Raw genomic sequence first — 24,870 nt, 5'->3', positions numbered from 1 at the left:
ACTTGAAGTTTATTTTAGTGTTGTGCTGTTGCTTTTATTCTTTGCTTTAGCAGTGAAAATTGTATCTAGCACATGACTGCAGTAAAAAATGTGCTTGTTTTACTTTGCCTACCAGGCCTTGACATACTCTTGGCTTTGATTTCCTAATGAAAAATGCATGTGTGAGTCGTGGATCATGGATGTCGAGTATTGAGAGAAGCCATCCAGCTTAATGCTCACGCTGTTGTCCCCAGCTCCCATACAGCTGCTGTAACTAAAAAAATCCAGCCCAGATAATTCAAGAAACAGGCACAAACCTACCCCTTAAGGAAAGCTACATGGTCTTTAGCAGAAACTAACAGAAAAACATAAACATGACTCCAAAAAGACCTTTGTCTAAGCAAAGTAAACCTTTATTTGGCTAAGACAAAGGAATCTTTGAAGCAGCAAACTTCAGGAAAGCAGCAGCTCTTGTAAAGGAAATCTCAGAAACCCACATATTCTTCCCTGCTAGCAACTGCCTTTGATTTGCTAGAACAGTTTTCTCCAGAATTGCTGTGGTTTTCAGCTACAGGCCTTTGGAAAGTTTCTTGACCAAACTCTCTAGAATTAAAACTTATTCACGCGGATGCGTGCATGGGAATTTGGCACGCCTGAGTGTCGGGTGGGTATTTGGAAGCATTTGTCTCGGGGGCTCCAGAACTCGCCTACACTTCCAGAACTCCAGGAGGCTTTTCCAAGGACATAAGTTATTTTAAATCTTCTATTCTGTTCTGGTGCGTGGGTGACATTCGTAGAGGGATTATTCCTCAGGGACAATAGATAAACCAGCAGGGGGTTGGTGGTTGTTTTTTGTGAGGACTTTGTTCCAAGCCCTTGGCTTTCAGGTCTGTTTTCTCTCACTCTGCTTCACTGCTCCTTGGGAAACTCTTGAGCCCTAGCTACTCTGGTAATAGGAGCTCTGAACCAGTCACATTGTTCATAAATTGGCACATCTTGTGCTTTTGGATATGCTGGAGAACATGCTGGGGACATTATTTCAAGCATCCAGAATCCTGGTTTATGATTTACCACTGCCATATGAGGAATGCTTATCCTGATTCTATTGTCCTGAAATCACCCTTGGCAGCAGCTGCAAGAAGATTCCTAAGAAATGGATGCAAGAAAGCAAGAAGGCACACTATCTGCTCAGAGAACTTCCATAGCTCATTTCATCTTTACAGCCCCACAGTGACTCAGGACAAACTGAATCTCTCTTCTCCCTTCTCCTGTGCCTGTTCTGAAATGTTCTATTTCTTTGCCCCCAGAAGTATTTACTTCTAATTTATTCATGAGATAGTCCTGATAAGTGTTTCTAACCACTGCTCTCTTACGCAGTAGCAGAGATTTTATACTGGATTTTGCTGCCATGGCAACTTTGCTGCATCTTATGTATTTATTTATTTTAAGATTATCTTAAAATGCATTCTTTGGCAATAGAGAGGAAAGATGGAGTGGCTGAAACATCACAATTTTCGCTTTGTGCTTGTCACAAGGTGAAAGTGAACTCTGCCTTTCCAAATGGGAGCTGCTTCTGATGACACAGCACACTCTTCTGCTGTGAGCATGCTGAGATATTAAGTTATCAGCCCAGATGGGCCTGTTGATTTTCTGCATAAAATGACACATTTTATCGCCCGTGAAGCATTCATTTTGATTTCCAGGTGTTTGGAGAAGTGTCCTCACACCCTGCCCAACACCTTCCTCTTCATTCACACAGAATCACAGAATGGTTTGGGCTGGAAAGGACCTTAAGATCATGTAGTTCCAACCTCTGCCATGGGCAGGGACACCTCACACTAGACCATGTTGCCCAAGGCTCTGTGCAACCTGGCCTTGAACACTGCCAGGGATGGAGCACATGTAGGGGAGCAAGGCAGGGACGCTAGATGCACTGTTTTGTCTGTGAAGTAGGATAATGCACGAAAGGTCAGTCTGTTCTCTTAATCTTTCCCTTCACCTTTCGTCTGAGCCCTTTTGCAGTGACATTCCACATGACATTTATTAACACCTCAGCCCATCTGCCTTTAACCATTTCAGTCCCAACCCCCTCCATCAACTGCTTTATTTCTTCTATGTTTTTGTGGAGCACTGCAGTTGCTGCATGTGGGGCAAAGCACGTACTGGACTGGGTCTTCTCTCTGCATCAAGTACAGCCTTTCTCTTAATTTTCCCACACTGTTCTTGTAGTTTGTAGTTGACTGATAGTATTACTACATGATGCACCTTTTCTTCAGTTTTTAATTTAGCTTTGATTTTTAGACCTCTAATGGCATTCCTCGTTTTTTCAGTTGGACCCATTTAATCAGTTCTATTCTTCTGATATCATTATTCTTGGGTTTTGTTACTTTTTTTTTCCATTTCTTCTCTCACGGTCATAATTCACTCAAAGAAAGACTACTTACTTTCACTGGAAAAATGCAGCTGTTGAGGTGATTGACTGTCAAAGGAGAAAAGACTGGGAAGAGCAGATGCTTTCCTGCTAAAACATGTGTGTCCTTGCACTTCAAACAGGATGCATTATTGGAAACAATGCATGTGGGAATAAAAATGTATTTGGTGACATTCTTAATACCACACAAAGATGGTTCCTCAATATCAGAAATAAGGGGAAAGTCATGTACACATGTGCTGGTCAATATATTTGTCACCAATCTGGATGCATGAGTCAAATGCACCATTAGCAAATTTGATGAAGAAACCAAATGGGAGGGGGGGTCTGTTGACTCTCTTGAGGGACAAGATGCCTGGCAGAGGGATCTAGACAGATTGGAGCAATGCATAATGGAATGAAATCTAACAAGTCCAAATGCTGGATTTTGCACCTAGGATGGAATAATGCCAGGCCTAAGCATGGATCAGGAGAGGAGTGTCTGGAGAGCAGCCCTGCAGGAAGGGATCTGGGGTGCTGGTCGACAGCAGGCTCTGTGTGAGTCAGCACCGTGCCCCAAGAGGGCAAACCCCGTCCTGGGGTGCATCGGACACAGCATCACCAGCCGCTCAGCAGAGGTGGTTCTCCTGCTCTGTTCAGTGTTGGTGCAGCCTCACCTGGAGCACTGTGGGAGTGCTGGGACCCACCATTTAAGAAGGATGTGAAGGTGCTTGAATGTGTCCAGAGGAGGCAGCAGAGCTGGTGACAGGGCTGGAAGGAACGTCCTGTGAGGAGTGGTAGAGGGCTCTGGGCTTGTCTACTTTGGAGAAAGGAGGCTGAGGGGTGACCTCCTTGACCTCCGACAGCTTCCTGAGGAGGGGAAGTGGAGAGGGAGGTGCTGAGCTCTGCTCCCTGGTACCCAGTGACAGGACACGTGGGAATGGTTCAAAGCTGCACCAGGAGAGGTTTAGACTGGACATCAGGAAGCATTTTCTCACCAAGGAGCTCAAACACTGGGACTGGCTTTCTAGAGAGATGGTCGATGCCCCAAGCCTGTCAGTGTTCAAGAGGCATTTGGACAATGCCTTTAACAACGGGCTTTAGCTTTTGGTCAGCCCTGAAGTGGTCAGGCAGTTAGACTAGACGATCGCTGCAGGTCCCTTCCAACTGGAATACTCTATTTTACTCCCTCTCCACTTACAAAACAGACTGAAGTTACTGTCTCCTTTTAGAGCAGCATGAAAAATGACAATAAACCCCTTCACCTCAGGCACCTGCATCTCTCCCACAGTGTTCTGACTTGCATTGTTAGCAATGCCCCTCAGCTTAATGTCTCAGTAAAACAACATTAACTTGTATAACCAGCAAATTACTGGCAAATTTAAATGTGTGCCAGAAGTTACGTCTTTGATAAGGCTGTCTTAGATACTCTGGACAGAACTTGCTAATCGCTTATGCATGCAATTAATACAAACATGATGCAGCATGCAGAAAAAAGCTTCTGTAAGGTGCAAGGTTTGTGATTCTCATGTAGAAATAAGAGGCTTTTTGTGTCTCTTCAAATGCTACAGTAACCTTTTACTGTAGAAAAGGTGATTTCTCTTTGTCAGCTATTGCATTCTGCAATCTGAGATTTTTAAATACAGGAAACTTCAAAAATCCATTCTGTGTTTCTTTGGATTTAGGTTATCAGCCTGAAACAGGACTGATGTAGAATGTACGTGTTAGCATTTAAGCTAGGCTGAGCCTCTAACAGATGACAGGCTTTCAACAACCCTGCAGTAAACGAACCACTGGCCTCAGAACAAATACTAATGGCCATGGCTTTGCAAAATAGTTTATGAAAATACATGTATTAATTAAAGAAGACAACTCTTAACGATGACCCTTGCTAACACAGATGTGTTAAGGCTGAGTTAAATGTTAAAGGGTGCACTGTGCAGGCTAAGGACCTGCGGCAACAACATCATGCACCCGTGACAGACAATGACCCTCACCCTACCAGAAGCTTTACACTTCGCAAGTATTATTAGGGCAGCAGTTCTTAAAATGCAAATTGCAGAACATCAAGAAGCAGTTCAATAAAGAACATCAAACTTCTCTCAGTATAAGAATATCTATGGCCGTTTTCATAATCTGTATGAGAAAGCAGAACAAAGTGTGAGAATTCAAATTAACATACATTTACAGAATGAAACCTCATTTTCAATTGGACATAAAATCATTGTGACAATCTTGTAGATGACTCTCCTGGGATTCTTTTTCCTCCCAAAAAGACCAGGTGTCTGTTTCTTTTTAAAAAGGCTGAGAAATACCACAGTGAAGGGTAAAAGAGCTCTTGAGAAAATTTTAAGAGAAATTTCTCAGGAGAAATTTAATCTGCTAGCCTTTGGCTAGAAACCTCTTTGGCCTACAGCTGTCAAAGAATAAAAAAACCCAAACCACAACAAACAGAAGGAAAACATCTGTTTTTGTTGAATCTATCACTGTATTTTGTAAACCTACAATATAACTGGAAAAAAACCAGACTGCAAATTGTGCCTGCTATTTTATTTTCCCCTTCTATTATTAATGCTATGCTACTAAAATCCATTTGGGGAGTCCAAACAAGTCTTAATTTTTTAATAAAGAAATGAATTTGGCTTTGTGTGAATACTTAACAGACTAACGATCAGTGGATATTCAACCAACATCAAGAATGTTAAATATGCATACAAATTATTGCAGGAATATCTGAAGTTGGAATATCTCCAACTCTCAGAAATTTGCCAGGTACATCAATTTTAAGTTCTATTAAATCACTTCTGAGTAGTGAAATTGGTCTAAAAATAGAAGCAGCAAATAAACCCATCTCATTCAATAGCTCTGTAAGATTAACAGTTCATTCAGAATTTCATAAAAGGGCAAGAAGTTGATGGACTGTGTCCAAAAACATTAATTTCTAGTAATGCCTCTATACCAGAATCCATGTTAAACCACACTGCTCACAAATAGGAGACACTTAGAAACTAGGCAGACAAACTGAAGATTGAAAAAGCTTAAAGCAGAACAGCTCACATTTACACAAACTGTGCCTCTAAAGAGAGCACTGAGGGGAAAATTCTTGCTGTGTATATTTCTCTTTTGTGTATGATGACTATGATAACTGGGATTTTAAGATATAGCAAAGAGTACTGCTGAATGAAAAAGGTGAATACTGCTTATTTGTAAACTGCTAGCATTACTAAAACATAGGATATTAAAATGATTACTTGTTCATAAATTGATAACTTGGTATTGGTTTTGTCTTCCTTTGTGCACAGTATAATGTTGAAAGTCAAAACTAGCTTTTTACTTTTCAAAACCTTGTTTTTCAATTCCTGGATTAAGAAGAGTCAGAAGTTACCTAAAATATCCCATTAAAATGGGCAGGAAAACCAGAAACAAACTTCAAATACACTCTTCACCACACAGCATAAAAATCATGGTCACAGCTTAATATTTAATGTGGAATCACTTTAAGTATACAATATTTCAAAAGATCCAGAAAGTTGTTAAGAGTTAAAAGCCAGTAGAACAAAAATACAGGAAATCCAAAATACATCTTTGACCTTTTTAATCCTAAATTTTAGGGTCACGTGCCTGAATAGACAGGTCTGATTTATGAGGAAAGAAACTTTGGTATGGAGCTGAACTAGCCACATGAATAGCACCTGTAGCTTTCGAAATAAATAGTATTGGCTAACTAGACACCACGTCAGCAAGATACCCTCTTAAAGACTAAGAAAAAGCACATGCTTTGAGCTATGCATGAAGGCTGGACAACAGAAACTAATCATTTTAAAGTAACTTTAAAGCATTTCTGCTTTATAGATTTCTGATGGCAGACATTAGGAATCTTTCCTGCAATGAGAAAACTTTCCTTTGATTTGCTAAAGACTAATAATCAATTCCCTAAAAATTGCACTCTGATGCTTGAAGAACACTGTATTAATTTTTTTATGTCTTTAGACTCCATTTTGCTGAAATATTGTATTTTTATTCCACAGGCCCATGCTGTCAGCAGTGTTGCTAACAGAAATATCCCCCTACTCCACTTATTAAAAAGGTCAAAGATAAATTCGACCTCAAAACGGAACAAAAGAGTATTTTTAATAAATGGTACCAGGAACAACAAATGATTTTTGTAATGTATGATATTCTCCTACAGCCATTGATAAAGTAATTACCGGAATGTTAGTCTATATTAATCTGTGTTTTATGGGTTTATAACAAAGCACAATACACATTGAAGAGAATGAGTGAAACGTCAGTTTCCAGTGTGTAATGCATTTTAGTAATTTAATAAATTTTAGTTTCTATTTGTGTATTCCACTGTAGTGCTGTGACAACAAATCACACCTGTGTACCAGAGCATACACCAACAGTATGATGTAACTTTACTTACACCACTGCTATATTTAGCTTTTTGAAAGAGACATAAGCATACACTATGGCCACATCAAATAATTTTCTGGGTTTTTTCTTTGATAACCTTCACTTTTTCAGTAATACTTCACTTTTAAAATTTGAATTATTGAAAAAAAAAGATCACAGAAAGTTCGTACAGGAATAGCTATAAGGAATAACCTCACAGGCACTGATATGACAAACATTTCTTTTAAGGGCTGAGAGGCATAAGTATCAGATTGACAAAGTTGACTGAAAAGAACAACTAACTTTGTCTAAATGGAAAATGCCCACTTCTGCTTGTATGCTGAGAAAAGAAATTCAGAAAGTTATTTATTTTGGCCTTGCTATATCACAAAGTCAATCATACAAAGACCTACGCATTTAAGCTAAAATTATAGTTTTAAAAGCCCTTCTATGAGAAATAAAAACATCATGCAAAATTTCAATCAATTATGCAGCTGCTTTAAAGCTGTTGCAAGACCATACTTTATATATTAGCTTTTATACTGCTAATGCACAACTAACAGCAAACTTGATTAGATTAACACAAATTTGTCTTAATTACACCGTTATATCACACTAAGGAGACAAATGCCACAAGGTGGGCAAAGACATTGAATTCTGAGCACTCAAATGGCAGGATAATTGTGTTGTAACCCCTTCACATTTAAAAAAAAGCCATAATCCTGCAGTCACTTTACAAAAAAAGTTCTGTAAAATATTAACTGGGAGAGGAACAGTTTATACTATCTAACACAAAGTAACTTATACAACTAGTGTCAAAGGCAAACAAAAGAACTTCTAAATAAAAAGTTAAAATACACATAGCAAGAGGAGCACAAATGCTGCATTAAATACGTTTGAGAAGACAATGCACTTGTTAATAAAAAAGACCAAAAAAAGAAGAAAGATTACTAAAATCAGCAACACATTTGAAGAAAACGCAGTGAGGGAAAACTATTTTTTCTATAATAATATAGTTTCCATTTGCAGTCTTTCCATCCATAATTTGTCTGGTAGAGTACATCCATTAAAATATTTAGAATGTCACAGAAGAGCTAGGTTTTTCTCTCCCAAATTAATTCCCAAGCTGGTTTTGGATGTTTTAAACAGACATTATTATGAATGAAGTAAAAGCAAGGCAACAAATGGACTTTTTATCACCTTCAATCCTAGCACTGGTAACAAGCTTTCTTAAAAGTTATCATAATCTTTCTTGTCTTTTTTCCCCTCTGCTTCAAATCCATCAACCCCATCACTGTCCCTTCTCCTTTTACGATTATTATGGATGTTGAAACGTTGATTCATCTGTGGTAATGGATCCATTCCTAAAACTTTGTGTATTTGACGGAATGCAAGGAGTCTCAGAGCAAACTAGAAAAAAGGTAGAAAGAAGACATTTCTCTTAGAAACAAAGGTCAATTTTGAGTACTTTGTCAAACAATTAATGAAGAAAATTGGCAGTCTAGATATTATCCTTAGCTGTCATTATCCTGTCTTCCTTCCCACAACAAAGTCAACACTATAAAATGTGTTACGTCACATTCGCTGCTTCTGTAAAAAGTACATCATCTTAGCATAAAAATACTGTGTTTTAGCTGCTGGACTTGGACTGAAGCAGCCAAGACTTGTTAAACACCCAGTCAGACATTAGTAATCTGTAGCAAAAGGATTAAATGAAGATATAGGGGCAGTAACCCCTTAAGTTGCAAGTGTGAATGGTCAACACTGTAAGTGGATACAAAAAATATTAAATGCCAATGTAACTTTAAATCTAATAACATACTGCTGTAGAGTGAGCATCTTCACAGATACATACAGATGGGAGTGCTTCAAACTTTTCAGGAAAATATGTTAATTATAGCACAGAAATGAACATGATTATAGATCCTCTCTTGTGACATGTTCATTGCCTAGCTTAACACTGGTAAGACCCAACTGTATTCTAAGAAATTACAATTTATCTCTGCCACATAGCTCCATTTAAAAAACCAAAACCAAATCACAAAACAAAACCACCTGCAAAAGCTGCCAATTTTAGTTACTTCACACATATCTTTCCTTACCTGTGCACTTGAAGTAATATCTTCTCGTTGTTGATCTGTCATTACAGCAAGTGTGTCAAAAGGATCTTTTTCACAAGGGTCCAGAAGGCCAGGACCACCTACAATGGTTAGGCTAATTAGTAGCACATCTCTACCTTATTTCAACCAAGATTACAGATTTTACATTAATCAAGCATAAACAGACACTGATCAAATGCAACTTGCCTTTAAGGATGATTCCTGAAGATATACACTCAAACACTCTTCTCAGTGCATCCCCAGGACTCTGCGGCCCTGTAGCGCTGCTGATTGCTTTTTCCACAAGCAGCTCCATAGCCTAAGACCAACAATAAGAAAATCCATCCAATTTAGAAGATAGATTAAACAGAAAAAAGCTGCTACGTTGTTCAGTACAGAAATTTTGAATCTGTAATTTTGAAGAACATTAAACTTCATAGAGCACTTTCAGTTAAATGGAAAAAAAAATCAAACATTTTTTAAGTAGTTCAAATATTTATATATAAATACATATGTAAGTTTCTATAAAATATTTCATGAAAATAAAGCTGGTGCAAGACTGAGTACCGATACTGATATGCTTCTTCTCATCACAAGTTGTTCAGAAGTTTTATAGCAATGTATACAGTAGCAGCATACATATGCAGGTAGACAACTTGTTTGACCATTTTTTGAGACCATGAAGCATGTTGGGTTGCATGAAACTGCCAATTACATGAATAAACAGCACACAGTGTATCTAATGAAATTAAGAAGACAGTCTTCTACAAGAGTACAGAAATTTAAAGCACCAAAAATTTAATGATAATTCCATGTTTAAGTGGTTATTAGTTCTCCAGTTAGGAAAACTGAAGTTCACAGCAAGTTTTCTCCTGGATATAGGCTAACACTAACTCAAATGCTAAACAAGTGTAAAAAACCCTTGATGATAAACAGGTTTTCTGAAATTTACACATTATTCGGTATTGGTTAAAATGGTTTAAAAGCTTCACTGTATTTTAAACATGTTTTTTTTTTTTTTTCCCTGTGAATATTTCCATTGTTTATTTTTATTAGACACCATTTTTTCCAGAAAAATCAATAGAAGATACTTGCAAAAGTAAAGAACAGCTTTCCTTGTTTTTCAGCATTAAATGGCTGTTTCAATACTACCCTTTTTGCATGTTTAATTCTCAAACCATGTGTCTCTCTTGTTTTTTGATAGGGTTTTTTTGTTTGGAGTCGTTTGGTTGTTTTTTATTTTAAGTCCTCCCCATCTTCACCAAGTTTACAGTTGTTTAAATGTTGCCTTTTATTTATACTTTCCAGGAGGCAATGCCTATTCTGATACATGCAAGTAACTACAGGCAGTGATGATTACAATCTTTCACTAAGGGTGCCTGTTCCTTTCTACTTTAGCTCCATTTAACTCCCTAGTTTCAATTCTTGAGCCTAGTATTTCTATACTCCAACTGTATCAACTCAGTATTTAGCAACAGTAATTTAGTTATTTTCAAGTTTGAAACAATGCAGCAGGAAAGAAAAAAAGCAGATCATGTTTTTGCATTTATTCAAGTGCTGTTTTGGATCTTCATAAAATACACAAAGTCTACAACTTAATCCTAGGAAAATGTGAATTATGATGCCCTGGTGTTTATGTGCGTGAAAGGCTGTCTTTCAAGTTTGAAAAATCAATATTCTAACTTGTAGGAACTTGACAAAATTCTTCTAATTTAGTTTCTATTTTTAGGTACATAAAGATGGTGTTACTAACATCCATATTCAGACTTGCTAATATCTTATATTTGTACAACTACTTGAGTTCTTTTCGAACAGCTTGGGCATCTCTGCAGAGATGCCTTTTAACAGGCTTCTAGTATACAGGAGAAGTTCTGTATCCAGAAAAATAAATTTCATCAAACTATGAAATTCCACCTGTAACTGGCAGAAATTACATATATTTAAAAATCACCATTTTCATTCTGCCATTGTTTTTATCAATAAGACTTTGCCAATAGGCCAAGAGAACAGCTGACTACACAGACTTCACTGTTGATCCTTGTCACTAACAATGCATCAGGTACCAAGAGCAAATCAGGAATCACTTTTGGAGAGAACCGAGACATAGCTAGGCCTAACATACTACTTCGTACCTCTCTTCCCTTCTGGACATGCCTTAGACAAGATAACATGAGAAGTAAATACTGGTTTTTATCTATGTGTCTGCTATGTGCTGCACTAGTTCTAAGGATGCTTTTCTAAAAGCATGCCAGGATTTATTCTTTGGCAACTCAGTATCGCAGTGATTATTAAGAGGGCACTTACATACTTCTTAACATCTTTTGCTATATTTGTACAGTGCATCTTTAATGAAATGCAGCACAGAAATTGGCTTTTACTTTAAATATTTAAAAAAACCCAGCAAAAACTGCTTCACATTTTTTCCAGAAGTAATAAGTACTATCAGAAGTAATTTAATAAAACTGCCTGTAAGCTTAGTACAATTGTAAAACATGTTTCACTGAAATAATGCCAACTGCCCAAATGGCCTTGTCAATGTCAGTGCTCTTCCTTTCAAAACTGAAAAGGAAGCAGCACAGTGCAACAGGATTTGGCCTCTGAAACGAAACAGTTAGAGCTAAGTTTACTTCTACACGATACACACAAGTTCCAGATATTTTGTTTCAGACTAACATTGTCCAGTCCACACACTGAACATCTCACTGAACATCTGTTAATGTTTGGAGCACAATCTACTCTCCTGGAGAGCATCATTTAAGATAGTCAATGAAAAAGAAATGCTCCAGGAACACTCAATGCAAGAATTAAAAGAGGTAATCCAGTACAACCAAGAGATTCAAGTGATACTGATTAAAATGCTAATGGTCACACATCCACAGACTACTGAAGTACTGTGGTATTTCATCTTGCAGAAGATACACAGTAATGATCATAGGAATTATTGTGATTTATTCTTTCAAGTAGCCTGTTATCCCACATTAAATGATTTTAAATGTGTTTCAGTAGACTCCTAGCAATTTACAGTAGGTGGTTAGAAAAAAATAGATTCCTTCATACAGAGTAGAGGAAAAAAATGCTAAAATCTGTAAGAAGAATGCTACCCACAAAGAATACAAAAGAATGAGAAAATTCCTTTTGGGAAAAACAACAACAACAACAAATCCAGCTCCAAATAACAAAACCTCAGAAAATTAATTTCTTAGTGGGAATCTGGATTATTTTTTGGGGAAAAACCTCCAACCAAACAAAACCCTACACTACTTCTTGAAAAAGCCGACACTGAAAACCTGTAGTAACACTGCCCTATGCTTTACTTGCAGTACTATGTGTACTTAAAAGACTCATTCAAAAGAACATTACTCACCCAGCTTGGAAAATCAGACCAAGTTGGAACACGCTGACAGAGGTCACGAAGAATACGTATGATAATCACACAGGACTGCAGACCATTAGCTCTAGCCTTGAGAGCAATACAAAATCAAATTAATTAATCCCAGCACCTACGGTGAATAGGACTTGTTGAAAGACTAAAACACCACTGTTCAATGGAAGCTCAGATACAAGATTGAAACAAATCACTCTACGACTTTATTCCATGAGCTGCCATTTACAGCAGTATTTTATACAGGGTTAGTAATTTAAGGTGGTAGCAGTCAAAGTGCACAGGTTATACAAGAATAACATTTCTTGATCCCCTGTACACTTTGACCTATGTTCACTTGTAACAATAAATACAGTATCTTTCTATATTAGAAATAAAAAGGATAAAGTAAAGATCTAAGAAATAGGTATAGAGACTGAAAGGTCAAGGGAATCTGTTTGGTTTCTTTATTGTGCCTTTGCCAGAAGGCAAAGTCACTAAACCAAACATCCTACACTTAATGCACTTAAAGAAATAGGAAAAAAAGTCTTAAATCTAAACACAAAGCTTTAAACACATATTCCATTATTTAAAGCAAAGTTACTCTGCAGCCTTATGGAATATATAACAAATATACAACATATGATCACCCCAAGCGAGTCAAGCTTTCAACATCGCCTTCTCAATGACCAGAAAAAAAAAATCATGTCAAATGAGCAATAACTGCATAAAGCAGTTCCTTCATACTCGACCTTCTACATTTAAATTTAGAGACCAGAAAAATATTAAGTATTATTAGCATGAACAACGCTGAGTGTTTTCACACAGTTAAACATTTATATTGCAACTGAACTAATCTCTCATAAGGCTACAAGAAGAAAGTAAAATGATGTTCCGAACCTGGAACCACTTAGCGTGGCGTAGAGCAGCCAGAGCGTCAAGGCATTTTTGCCTGTCCAAGACGTCCGGTGGGTCTTTCACCATACCCGAGGTTACATCTAAAATGGATTGAATTGGCAAAATGCAGTGAGGAATGGGTGTTTGACCAGGTGAGCAAGACACTTCCTCAACGCAGCTTCAATGTCACACATGCCATTTAAAGTTTAAACCCTTGAACAAAAATGTAAATGCTCAACAAAAGCCATTCAATCAGGATTAGGGCATCTACCCAGTATACAGATCAAGAGCATAGTATACTTTAGCTCTGTGGTTACTTTCAAATGCACTGCAGATTATGCAATGCGTAGTACTTCTTTATTTAAGCTAACATTTGGAAAACACATATCCCCTAAAATTAAATACTGAAGGAAGGATGGTTGGACACAGTGCACCAGCACAAAGAACACAAGACAGAAGGAACACAAAAATCCACTTTAACCAAGTAGAAACATTCAGACTTAGTTTCGTGTAAATTTTAATGGTCCTGCATTATTTGGGACCTATTCTTGAAAGAAAAACTAAGAATAACAAATCTTAAAAGCACTAGATGATTAGTAATGATGTTATTTTTATCATACCTTAAACTTGAAATTATTTTGCTTTAAAAACCTGACTAAAGGAATATGAAATGTTCTTTGATATTACTGAGTTCCAATACTTTCTAGGACTCTCTCTCTTACTTATATAGATAAAATTCCTCAGCCCGTAATATATGTGCTGCAATATCATTTAGGATGCAACCAAAGTTCTGAGAAGGGACTGCTTTAAGATTCAGCAGAAAAAGAAAAGGACTAGTTAAAAAAAAAATATGAAAACCAGAATGTCTTAAAGAAAATAGAGCAGATGTTGTATATTTACATGTTCAGAAAAGAATTTAATTGCCAAGCTGACTGCTTTGTTACCAAAAAAAGGATGAGACCACAGGCCCTTTTGGAAGTGGCTTAACCAGTGGAACTGGAACCACTGAACAAAGTGAAATGGTATCCTCATGCTACTTAAAAATTGTACAGATATAATGCAGTGATCAGCTTTCACTCTTCTTCGTTTTATTAATTACGGAAATGGCTATTGTGACTAGTAACAAAGTATATTGGTAGCATAACTGGTGATACACCAGATGAAATAAAAACCCCCCACTCAATGGCACTCATTTCAGTAATACTTAATTTTTTAAATTTGAGGAGATAGTTATATTGAATGATATAATTTACTTCAGCAAAATATAAATTTAGGCAAGTCAGAGAAAAAAAAAATTAAAAATACTGAGACTCATGAAACATGCCTGTAATGAGATTAGGAATGCTGCAGAAAGACAGCTCTGAAACCACCTATTTTTACACAAATGTAGAATAACTAGTAGGATAGTTTACAGAGAGCTAAAAAGCCATGAATAAACATGGTACAACTTTGCAACACAATAATTAAACTTAATCTGAAGTACTAAATTCAGATTTAAGCATTTTTTTACAGGATAGTCCCATTGCTCTGCACAGGGCTAAAAGGGGGAGGATTTTAAAATAAGAACAAAGCTGAGAAGAACATAGGTATCTTCTCACACAGGTGTTGAAACTTACAGACTATATGTTAAAGTGGAAAGATGAAAATCTGCACTAACAAGTCATTTACAGAGCAAATGAAGACATTTAAAGTGGTATTCCCTTTAAAACAAAACAAAACAAAAACTCAAATCTATACAAGGGAGGTGCCAGGTAAGATTAACTGATGAAACAAGTACAATCTGGGTATAAGAGACAAGGAGTACATTTAGAGAAAACCCACAGGAAAAAAGTGGTAAAGTAAGGTTGAGAAATTAAAAATAAAAATGGGCCTAGTAGCCTCATCATCATCATCATCATCTAATGGTTTGGGTTGGAAGGGAACTTAAAAGATCACCTAGTTCCAACCCCCTGCCATGGGCAGTCAATTATTTACATCATCAGCCATTATTTAGATTCTTCTAAAACTAATATGCAAATAGGTGACACTGTGCAAACTTTTAGCGCAATAATTAATTACATGATTTGAAAATCCAATTACTTCTAGCTCTAAAAAACTTCAATTTGGAAAATAATTGTACTAAAAAGAACTACAGTTTAAATGCACACAAGAGAATCTTACTCCGTGTTGGAAATGTCAATCTAAAATCTGCTACTAAATAGACACCATAAGAATATCCTTGAAACTTAAAACGGACTTCGAAAGTCAGAAGTTGCCAAGGCACCTATTGCACTGAGAATACATTGACTGAAAAAATGAATCAAGGAAACTCTTAATATTTAATCTGTGGATTTTTGCATCTGTTTCACATTGCAGGATTAACCCCTTAAAGACTATTTAACTAAATTCAGATGCCTAACCTACCACCCTGTTAAGCTAAGACAAAAAACTGAATTAATTTACAAAACACAAGTGCGAATTCTTACTCTGTGTAATTTAATTTATTACTAGCCTAAATATAAGGGGTTAATCTTCTGTTAGACATGCTGTGTCCACACTACCTCTTCATTAAAAGTTAACAGGTATTTCAATTTCAGTAAGTTTTATTATGTGAAATACATTTTACCCAGTCAACTATTTCAAGACTAGTGTGAACACTGCTTAATTCTAGGAGAGAGACAAAGACAAAAAGGAGGAAAAAAAAAAAGAAAATAAAAACAAAACACAAAGTAACAGTAGATGCTAGGACTATGCATCCAAACCCCCTCCTTTGTAAAGCATGGCAGGTGTGACACTGAGCTTTAGAAAACCTTGGTCAAAAATCCTTCCGATGTCTTGGCAGCAACCCCTGACAGGAATCAAGTCCCTCTGCTAGAAGGCTTTGGACCGGGGCTGTTAGCTAAGGATAAAAGAAGACACACGCGCACACATATATGTGTTTATAAGTATGTACACTTTGCTGAAGGAAAGACTCCACAGCAGGGGTTAGAGCACTTTGAAGGTATCAGATTTGGCAAACTGTCAAACGCACAATACTGTAAGAAACAGTAGCTATGCGGTTAACAATTTTATTTCACTGTGTTGTTTTTAGCCTTTTATCATGTAATGGGATTATTACACATCAAACATGATTCTACTCCACGTGCAAGTCTCAGTCTCATCTTTACTCAAACTCATTCTTCCGGTAAAGCCTTCCTTATACCTGAACTAGCTCCCCAAGCAGGCTAAAAAAAAATGAAAACTTTAAATCGTAAGACACAGAGCATGAGAAGCTGCAGTAAGAAAAAACACAAACACGTACTGTTACTCTGCAGCCAGATAAGCAGCGGTCTTCGTAATAATGCCTTCTTTGCTGCAGTAATTTGCAGTTCAGTCTTCTATTAGCTCTAGTTTCAAAGTTAACTTTTCTGTACATCCATTTTATACTGCTCAGTGTCTTGAAGAGAAATCTAACTTGATTTTGCTTGCCTAGAGGCAGTACTGCATTCAGCAGTGAATAAACTCACAATGATCATTTTAACTCAAGTGTGGGTCAGACAAAAATAGAGATTTGTTTCCTTTAGGTGGCATAAATTGAGGGATTAATGGTAGTAATTTGAAATTCATTTTACTTGTAGTTGACATCATAGAATTTTAGGCCAGAAACTACCTAATCAAAATTGAGTACTGTGGCAGAAATCAGTATTACACTTTTTGCACAGTACATTAAGAAATAAACATGGTGTTTAAGGTTAACTTCGTTTCATGGATAATCTAATTTAATGATCAAATCTTTTAAGTTAAAGTAGTCTTTATAAACTTAAATGTGATGGTGGGTTCGGCACAGGCAAACCAAGAGTCTTGTTACACTTAGATTGTCAAAAAAACAAGTAAATTCGGTTGAGTGTGACAGTACATGTACAAAGCCTTTATAGCTAGTAGTAATATGCATGACTTAAAAATCACGTACAAAACACTCTTTATGACTCTTCAGAAGTCATCCAAGTGAGAGAATACAGCTTGAAATTTTTCTGTCTCATTATGTAGGATGACTTTGTTAACACAGCTTGCTTACAGTGCACTAGTCACAGCTACAGGACATTTGCTAATGCAGTATAAAAACCTCAAGTATTTTAGAGGACATGTAATGAGATGAAATAAAAAAAAACAACCTTTGTGACTTATATAAATACGTATATACACAAGCACATGTATACATACACACATACAATTTTTTTTCAACCTGCATATAAGAAGTGTTAAGATAGCCTCAGATTTCCTATTTGTAGGTTCACTGTCAAACACCAGAACCCTGTTTGCCATGATCTCTTTCCACTATGAAAATACAGGATTAAAAGGAAACAAAAGTTAATTTTATCTGACCCGTAAACAAAAAGAACCAATGTACTGCAGACATTAATCATGCTTGTTGGCTTAAAAGCTTTTGGAGCTTTGAAAGTGTTACAGAACAGACCCTAAAGCAACACTGCTGGCACCAGAGAAACTGTGGATTTCAGAAATGTAAATTGATTTACAAGCTCCACCTTTCTGCTTCAGCTCAACGACAAAGCCATTTCTTATTGTACTAGTCTGGGTTTGCCAGTTGGATAGAAGACTGATTGTAATACCAGGAGCCTAAATATACTCAAAAAGCACTCCAGACCAAAAAGCAACCTCAGAGAGCTGGAAAAAATCGCATGGTCTTTTAAAGTTAGGACTGTTACCATCAAATGTATTACAAAAGTGCATTTTAAGCAGCTCTGCTGTTTGGAATGTGTGATGGTAATACTGATCCAGTTTAAACCCCAAAACCTGTGATTTAATTTCTAAAACCATACAATCTTTCTCTTTGGGCAAGACTGCTCTAGAAAGCCAGTTTATAGCCACTTGCTATAAAACACTTAGTTTTCCAAGTAATTTCAAAAGAGGGGAAAAAACAGTTAAGTTTGTACCTTTTCCAGAAAGCTGAGGTTGGACATAAAGTAAGAAATTTTAAAAATTAAATAAACTCATCATATAAGCATTTATTTTAACCAACTGTTCTCTACCAAGACTCGTTGAAGAACAAGGTTTCGATCAAATACATGTGCCAGCATGTTGCCTTCCAGGACCTTAATGCCATCTTAAGCAGAATATATAAAACAAAAAAATGGGTGAGAAAGAAGTAACATCTTTAACAACTTCCCAACCTCCATCCCTCATGTTCTCTTCCCGAATGACTGGAGATGTCAGTGTGATAGTAACTTGCATTTTGGGTTCCACACATGAATTTAAAATTATTGCTGCCTCTGGGACTGCACACTTGATATCGTATTTCTCAGGACTTATTACCTAAATATTGAGAAACAGAAATTTCTGTTAGCATGTGGCTAATAAAATTATGGGGAAGAAAACAGATTTCGACATAGTCTTTTTAACAGAAAAACAGAAACATGATATAATTACATGAAGCAGGTATCTCTGTATTCAAAGAAACCACAGTATACATGATTAAGACATACATACGGACTTGCATACTGTTTCCAAATCATTAATGAAAATACGGTCACCAACATGCAAAAGAAAAAAACAAAAAACTACCCAGAAAGGAAATTCATAGACAAGTTATATAACAAGAACCTTGACAGTGTTTGAGATAAAGAAAAGCCTCAGTGCCATTTAAAATGTCAGCTGGATATGTTTCTCATTGGAACATAGAAGCCTTTAAAAAGCACGAAGATGCAGTGGTTGTTCTTCAAGCTCGCAGTTACAGCATGGGTACTGCTAGGTACATTCTATACTTGGCTGTCACAACATGCTAAGAACAAAGGACAAGACAAACGCGAGGGAGAAATATGTAAGACTAACAAGGTTGTGATTCTGAATTGCTTCTTGCAACTAGATTTAATCATTCTAAATATCCCCAAAAAGAAGCTGTAGGCACATCTGTCACCTTGTTCCTCAAACTAGAGGGACAAGTGACTTCTCCACAAAGCCAGACCAAGACGTGCATTTCTTAAATTTTCTTCTGTTCTTAATAAGAATTAAATCAAGCCTATTTTCTAATTAACCTGATCCTGCTAAAGCTTCTACCATGCCAGCGACTCTGACGAACAATTTTCCAGGCAATACTGAGATACTACTGTTGTGACAAGCATTCTATAATGATGGTGAACAGGTTTTGTTCAGCAGAGAACAGATACTTTATTCTATACTTCCATTTCTGGTAGAAATACAGAAAATCGTTTATATTAATTGCCATGAATAGTCTAAGTACTTTTTTTTTTCCAAATAGCCAAATTTAAGACACACACACACCCCTCAATCCAAAAAAACAAACTAAAAACAAACCACACAAGACTTACGTAACTAATTGTGGAACTACAAGTCACTGACACATACAAACTGGAAACAAGATATGAGTACAAACAGACTGGCATTAATGGACAACTTTGACCTTCAGTCAATAAGCTTCCTGTAACACTGCACAAATTACCTTTATTGCTGCTGGTGAATGGTTAATAGTCTTTCTTCTGTTCACTTCTATTTCCCAATTACATGAAATCTATTAAATGATGATTGATACTACACCACCAGCATACACACCTAGACACTTGCATGGACACAATATACAGAAAGCCAAACATGCAGCTTAGTCTCTGAATTCAGACGGAAACACTCAGAAAATGGAAAGAAACTAAACCTGAGCTATGAAATGTGGCACGGGGAGCCCTGAAGACATTTGAGTTGAGGACAGATTTTTACAGTATCTTTACAAAAATTACAAATCCAAAAATCTGTATTCTACTTACTGCAAGTTGTTTGGGAAGGCTTTCAGCAATACGACTGAGTAATGTCTTTGAAGGCTTCTCAGCACACAACAAAACAAGATTGACATTTCGGTCTCCACGGAGTAGCAAACCTTTAGCCAAAACGCCTACTCGTAAAACTCCTTTCAAAGCTCTGTGAATTACAGTTAAAAGTTGCATTTAAAATGATATGAAAACCTTAAAACTAATCTTGAAGGTAGAAAAGTTAAATAAAATAGGAGTATTTCACATACTTTTGAGGCAGTGACATATACTATACCAAAACCCAAAGAGAAGCACTGATTAACAGTGTAATGAAAAACTTCAGAAACAACGATGAGATCCTTAAAAAAGTAAAAACCAAGAATACCTGTCTTTAGTGCCATCCTTTTTTTCATCTCCCTCTTTGTTCTTGCTTTTTTCATGATCAGTCATGTTGTCAGAAACAAGTTTCAAAGCACGCTCAGTAATAGAAACAATTTTCTGGACTGCCTGAAGTTCCTCCTCTGTTGGATATATAGCGGCATGTTTGGTCATCACATAGCGGTCATCAGAGGAGTCAGGGCGGCGAAGAGGCTAAAGAGATGAAAAAGCATTTTTGTAAAATCTGGGTATACTAAGTTCACAACTGATAAATGACAAAAAGCAAACGTGGCTAAACAATAGAATATTCAAATCTTAAATCACTGAAATGTAACAAAACATGAACTGGTGTCCTTAACATTTTACACTGGTCACAATCAATGAAACCCCAGGATCAAAAGTATCTCCCCAACACAAATATCTATTATCTGTTTATCAACTTGGAAATACTTTCATGTTGCTGCAGAATGAAGTATCCATGATTGCATAATTCAAACAGGAAAAGATCTCAGGAGGTCCTCACCTCCTTTGCAACCAGGGTTAGCTACAAAACCACATCATGTTGCTCAGGGCTTTACCCAGTTGGTTCTTGAAAACTGCCAGAGATAGAGACTGCACAATGTTCGTGTGGAAAAAAAAAATTATTTCCTGTATTCAGTCTGACCCTCTTTTGTGTCAGCTTAAGCTGGTTGTATCTTGCCCTCTCATGACTGCAAAGAGCCTGGCTCCATTGTCTTTGTAAGGCACAGATAACAGAAGGCTATTATGTCCCACTGAAGCTCTCTCTTCTTCAGGCTGAAGAAGCCCAGATCCCTCAGTCTCTTCTCACAAAGCACAAATTCCAGACCCCTGACCATCCTGGTAGTCCCACACTTTTAGTATCTTTTGTGCCCTGGAAAGCCCCAAACTGAACACAGACTTTGCAGTATGTAGAATTGCAAACTGGGTCTAACAAAAGTTGACTTCCCTTCATCTACTGATTATGCTTCTGTTAATAAATCCCAGGATGCTGTTGGCCGCCTTTGCCACCACAGCACACTGTTGGCCCACGTTCAGCTTGCTACCTGCCAAGATCCTCAGACCCCTTTCAGAAGGACTAGTACCCAGCCTATCACTCCCCAGCCTGTTACCAGTGCAAGTGGTTATTCCTTCCTAAGTACAGCATTAGACATTTGTCCTTGCAGAACTCCATAAAGTTCCTGTTAGTTTATTCCTTCAGTCTGCCTCAGTCCCTCTGGTTGGCAGCTCTGCCCTCAAAGGTATCAACTATTCTCTCCACCCCAAACTGATTCAGTTTCATGCCAGCTCCAAATGCTATATGCATGCACTCACTCCATCACCTTCCAATCACTGGTAAGGTGCTAATGAGACAAACCCCAGGATAAAATCCATGTACTACTGCACTTGTTACTGACCTCCAGGTAGAGTATGACCAGCCACTAGCCCTTACCCTCTGAGACTGAGAATCCAACCACTTTTTATCCATACATTTGTCCTCAAGTAGATAAATAATGCTGTATAATGCAAGTGGTGAGGCACTGGAATAGGTTGCTCAAAGAAGTTGTGAATGCTTCAACCCTGGAGGTGTTCAAGGTCAGACTGGATAGAGACTTGGACGACAGTTTAATGCGTGGTGTACCTGCTCATGGCAGGGGAGTTGGAACTAGATGATCTTTAGGTCCTTTCCAACCCTAACTATTCTATGATTCTATGATTCTATAAATAAAAGTAGTACACAAATCCAGAGTAACTTGTTATTTGAGAAGAAAAGTATTTGTCTTCAAGGCATCCTTTTGTCATTTCAGTGGACTATTTTGGATGACAAGTCCACCTACACAGTATATACACAGCATATAATTTTTCTTCACTTTTCCAAATCCTCTATTAAGAAACAATAGAGACAATGGAAGTAGCACTGAGTAGTTTGTAGCTCCTAACTATGCTTCCTGGTAAGTATGGGTTTTTTTCCTCAAGTTAAGAAACTCACAGCTGGTCCTTGGGGCTGCGGAGGAATTCCTGGCCTAACTCCCAGCAGGCCTAGAGGTCCTGGAGGACCATGAGGATATCCTCCATCTGGTATTCTGCGACGGTCATCCCAGTGATGCTGCTCTTCCTCCATTCTCCTCCAGTACATGTCCTCTTCGTATCTCCTGAAGTACACCAATCAAAGCGTTCTCTTTACAAAGCAGTTATTACTTGCAACCATTCTAAGTAAATTCTTGTAGGTCCTCACTAACTCATTTCTAGTAGTCATAAGCAAATACCACGGAACTTCAGAGACTACCTAAAATGAATTGTTATTTTGGAAGTGAGTCTGAATTTACAGCAAAATAATTCCAGTAAGTCTGCATTCCTCAGAGAGGCTGAACACTAAAACAAAACCCCAGAGGTATAATAAAAACTTAATTTAAAACAAGACAGTAGAGAGTTCCCAAAACAAGTATTAAAGATAAATAACTATAGAAGCAGGGTAAGTTTTAGATAACCTGACTGCAGCTTTGTCTTGTTCATTGATAGAAGAGAATACATTACCTCATTTCCATCCTCCAGCGTTCTTCCTCTTCTCGCCTTCGCCAGTATTCTTCTTTCTGCATCTGTTTCCTCATCTTCTCTTCTTGAATTTTTCTTGCTCTAATACTGGGCTTTACTTCTACTTGCAAGTCTGGGTTTACTTTTTTCTAGTTCAGAAAAAATAATGAATGAAATGTTGTTTTTTCCTTCTCAAATTTAGAGAGCTCTTCTGACATATTTAACACACACTACTGGTCTATGGTAAAATCAAACAGAGTAAAATGCAGTTATGGAACCGCACTGAATGAGTAGCTGAAGAAGAAAAATCTGTGTCCAGTAATTTAAAGGAAGGAAATATCAACATATTACAAACAGCATGAATTCCCTCTTCACTTATGTGAGAATAAAGCAATTTAAGATTAAAATGTGAAATACTAAGTAATTTGCTGTTCATTCTGTAGCAAGTGACTGCTCTATAGCATGAAAAAGCATTTTATCTTAACTAAGGTATGCTTCCTGATGCCCTGCTTTTCAAGGGTTCCTCATACACGGGCATAGTCATGAGTTAGTAAAATTTTCTGGTAGTTCTTTTTCTTCTTTCACCCCTTTCATGATTACGCAGGTCCACTATGTACCCTCTGAACACAGTAGATTCTTCCAATATAATCTTATGATAATCAAAATGCACACTGTATGTCAGTACAGGTGTCATTTGTGACTCAAATATCTGCAACACTTGTGCCTCCGCAAAAGGTTTATCCTGTCAAAAACACTGAGTACTACTATTTTACACTATTTGAAATGCATGGTAAATAACATAAAGAACCTACTGTTGCTTGCACAGGTTGTACTGTATTTTAATGTTGCAAAGGTTACCCGAAAGCCATGTTCAAAATATTTTAAAAAATCCAAACAAAATACAGCTTCACAGTCTGCATTACTTCTTTAAAGACTATACTCCCTAAGAAATACATCCCTCTATCTTTTTCTTTTATGATGTTTACTCAAGAGTAACTAATTTGGCCTACTCTTTAAATGTAAGAACTTGCAGTCAGCTGACACGTCACGAATTGTGGATAGAAGCATAAGCATTCCTACTAACCTTATACTGAAGTCTGTGCCGTCGCCCTTTCAAGTGCATCTCCTTGGCATTAGGATCATTAAAACTGCACTCACAAAGTTTACAGTGAAAGCGTATCACCTTTCCTTCATCATTTCTTACCTGGAAAATAAAGTTATAACACATTTGGGATGTGTTATTTGGGCGTTCGCTTAACGAAGACCAAATAAAACCATACAAAAAAAAATCCCCCCAGACCAAGTTTATGTAAAAATTGGTCTAATTCACTGACACTAGGATTTCAGCCTACATGCTAAAAAGTTCACAGAGTAACTGGAAGAAGGCAAAGTAGAACTTTCAACTGACAGACACACAATTTTGCTTGGTAATGAAGAACAAAGTTCTTCCATCCCAAAGAGTACATATCTTTAAACAGAAGCCTGAAAATGCTCAGTTGAATAATTACAAACCTGCAAATCATGAAAAATTTCCATCAGATTTCACTTGCATATCCCATGTCACTGACATGAAGAATGCCCCTCTGAGCATGAACGAAGCACACACAATACAAATGTGCAAACATACGCACAAGCCTTTGCATGTTCACTGCCTTGTCATTCTCATCTTCAAGGGGGACCCAGGGAATTACAGGTCAGACAGCCTCACCTAGGTCCCTAGGAATGTGGTGGAGCAGCTAATGCTGGAAACCATTTCCAGGCATAATAAGGGCAAAAAAGTCATCAGGAGTAGTCTGCATGGCTTCACCAAGGGGAAGTCATGCTTGATCAAATTGATAAAACTGTGATGAAGACCAGCCTGGTAGATAAGGGGAGAGCAGTTGATACTGTCTACCCGGACTTACGTAAGGCCTTTGACACAGCCTTATCATAGTATCCTCATACACAAGCAGTTTATGTATGAGCTAGATAAGCATATAGTGAGGCGGACTGAAAACTGGCTCAATGGTGATCAGTAGAATGAAACCTAGAAAGTAGCAGTACACCCCAGGGGTCATTATTGGGTCCAGTCCTGTTTAACATCTTCATTAA

The 24,870-nt window shown here is 37.3% G+C and overlaps 1 protein-coding gene across 1 annotated transcript; it reads right to left on the bottom strand.

Annotated features, from left to right (window-relative positions):
* Nucleotides 1-7,837: 7,837 nt before the first annotated feature.
* Nucleotides 7,838-24,007, bottom strand: LOC104408463 (zinc finger RNA-binding protein). The gene is made up of 11 exons (XM_010018077.1): nt 23,864-24,007; nt 22,783-22,928; nt 22,238-22,400; nt 20,258-20,463; nt 19,891-20,041; nt 18,289-18,430; nt 13,145-13,242; nt 12,248-12,343; nt 9,091-9,202; nt 8,887-8,984; nt 7,838-8,194 (listed from the first exon to the last, which is right to left on the bottom strand). Exons 1-11 carry the CDS (start codon nt 24,005-24,007, stop codon nt 8,015-8,017), a joined length of 1,536 nt encoding a protein of 511 aa, XP_010016379.1. The 3' UTR covers nt 7,838-8,014.
* Nucleotides 24,008-24,870: the final 863 nt, after the last annotated feature.

Source organism: Nestor notabilis, unplaced genomic scaffold (assembly GCF_000696875.1).
Source record: "Nestor notabilis isolate BGI_N333 unplaced genomic scaffold, ASM69687v1 scaffold4497, whole genome shotgun sequence".
NCBI classification, from domain to species: domain Eukaryota; kingdom Metazoa; phylum Chordata; class Aves; order Psittaciformes; family Psittacidae; genus Nestor; species Nestor notabilis.
Note: the sequence above shows the minus strand (reverse complement) of the source record. Positions and strands in the feature narration are given on the sequence as shown.

Bases quoted from the DNA above. Each gene is read 5' to 3' on its own strand.
- LOC104408463 (XM_010018077.1), bottom strand. From the start codon at position 24,007: ATGTGTTATAACTTTATTTTCCAGGTAAGAAATGATGAAGGAAAGGTG. The intron at 20,464-22,237 runs GTGAGTTTCTTA...TCATCTCTTTAG, and splicing joins CGCAGCCCCAAGGACCAGCT to CCTCTTCGCCGCCCTGACTC. The intron at 8,195-8,886 runs GTAAGGAAAGAT...CCTTTTTTCTAG, and splicing joins ATATTACTTCAAGTGCACAG to TTTGCTCTGAGACTCCTTGC.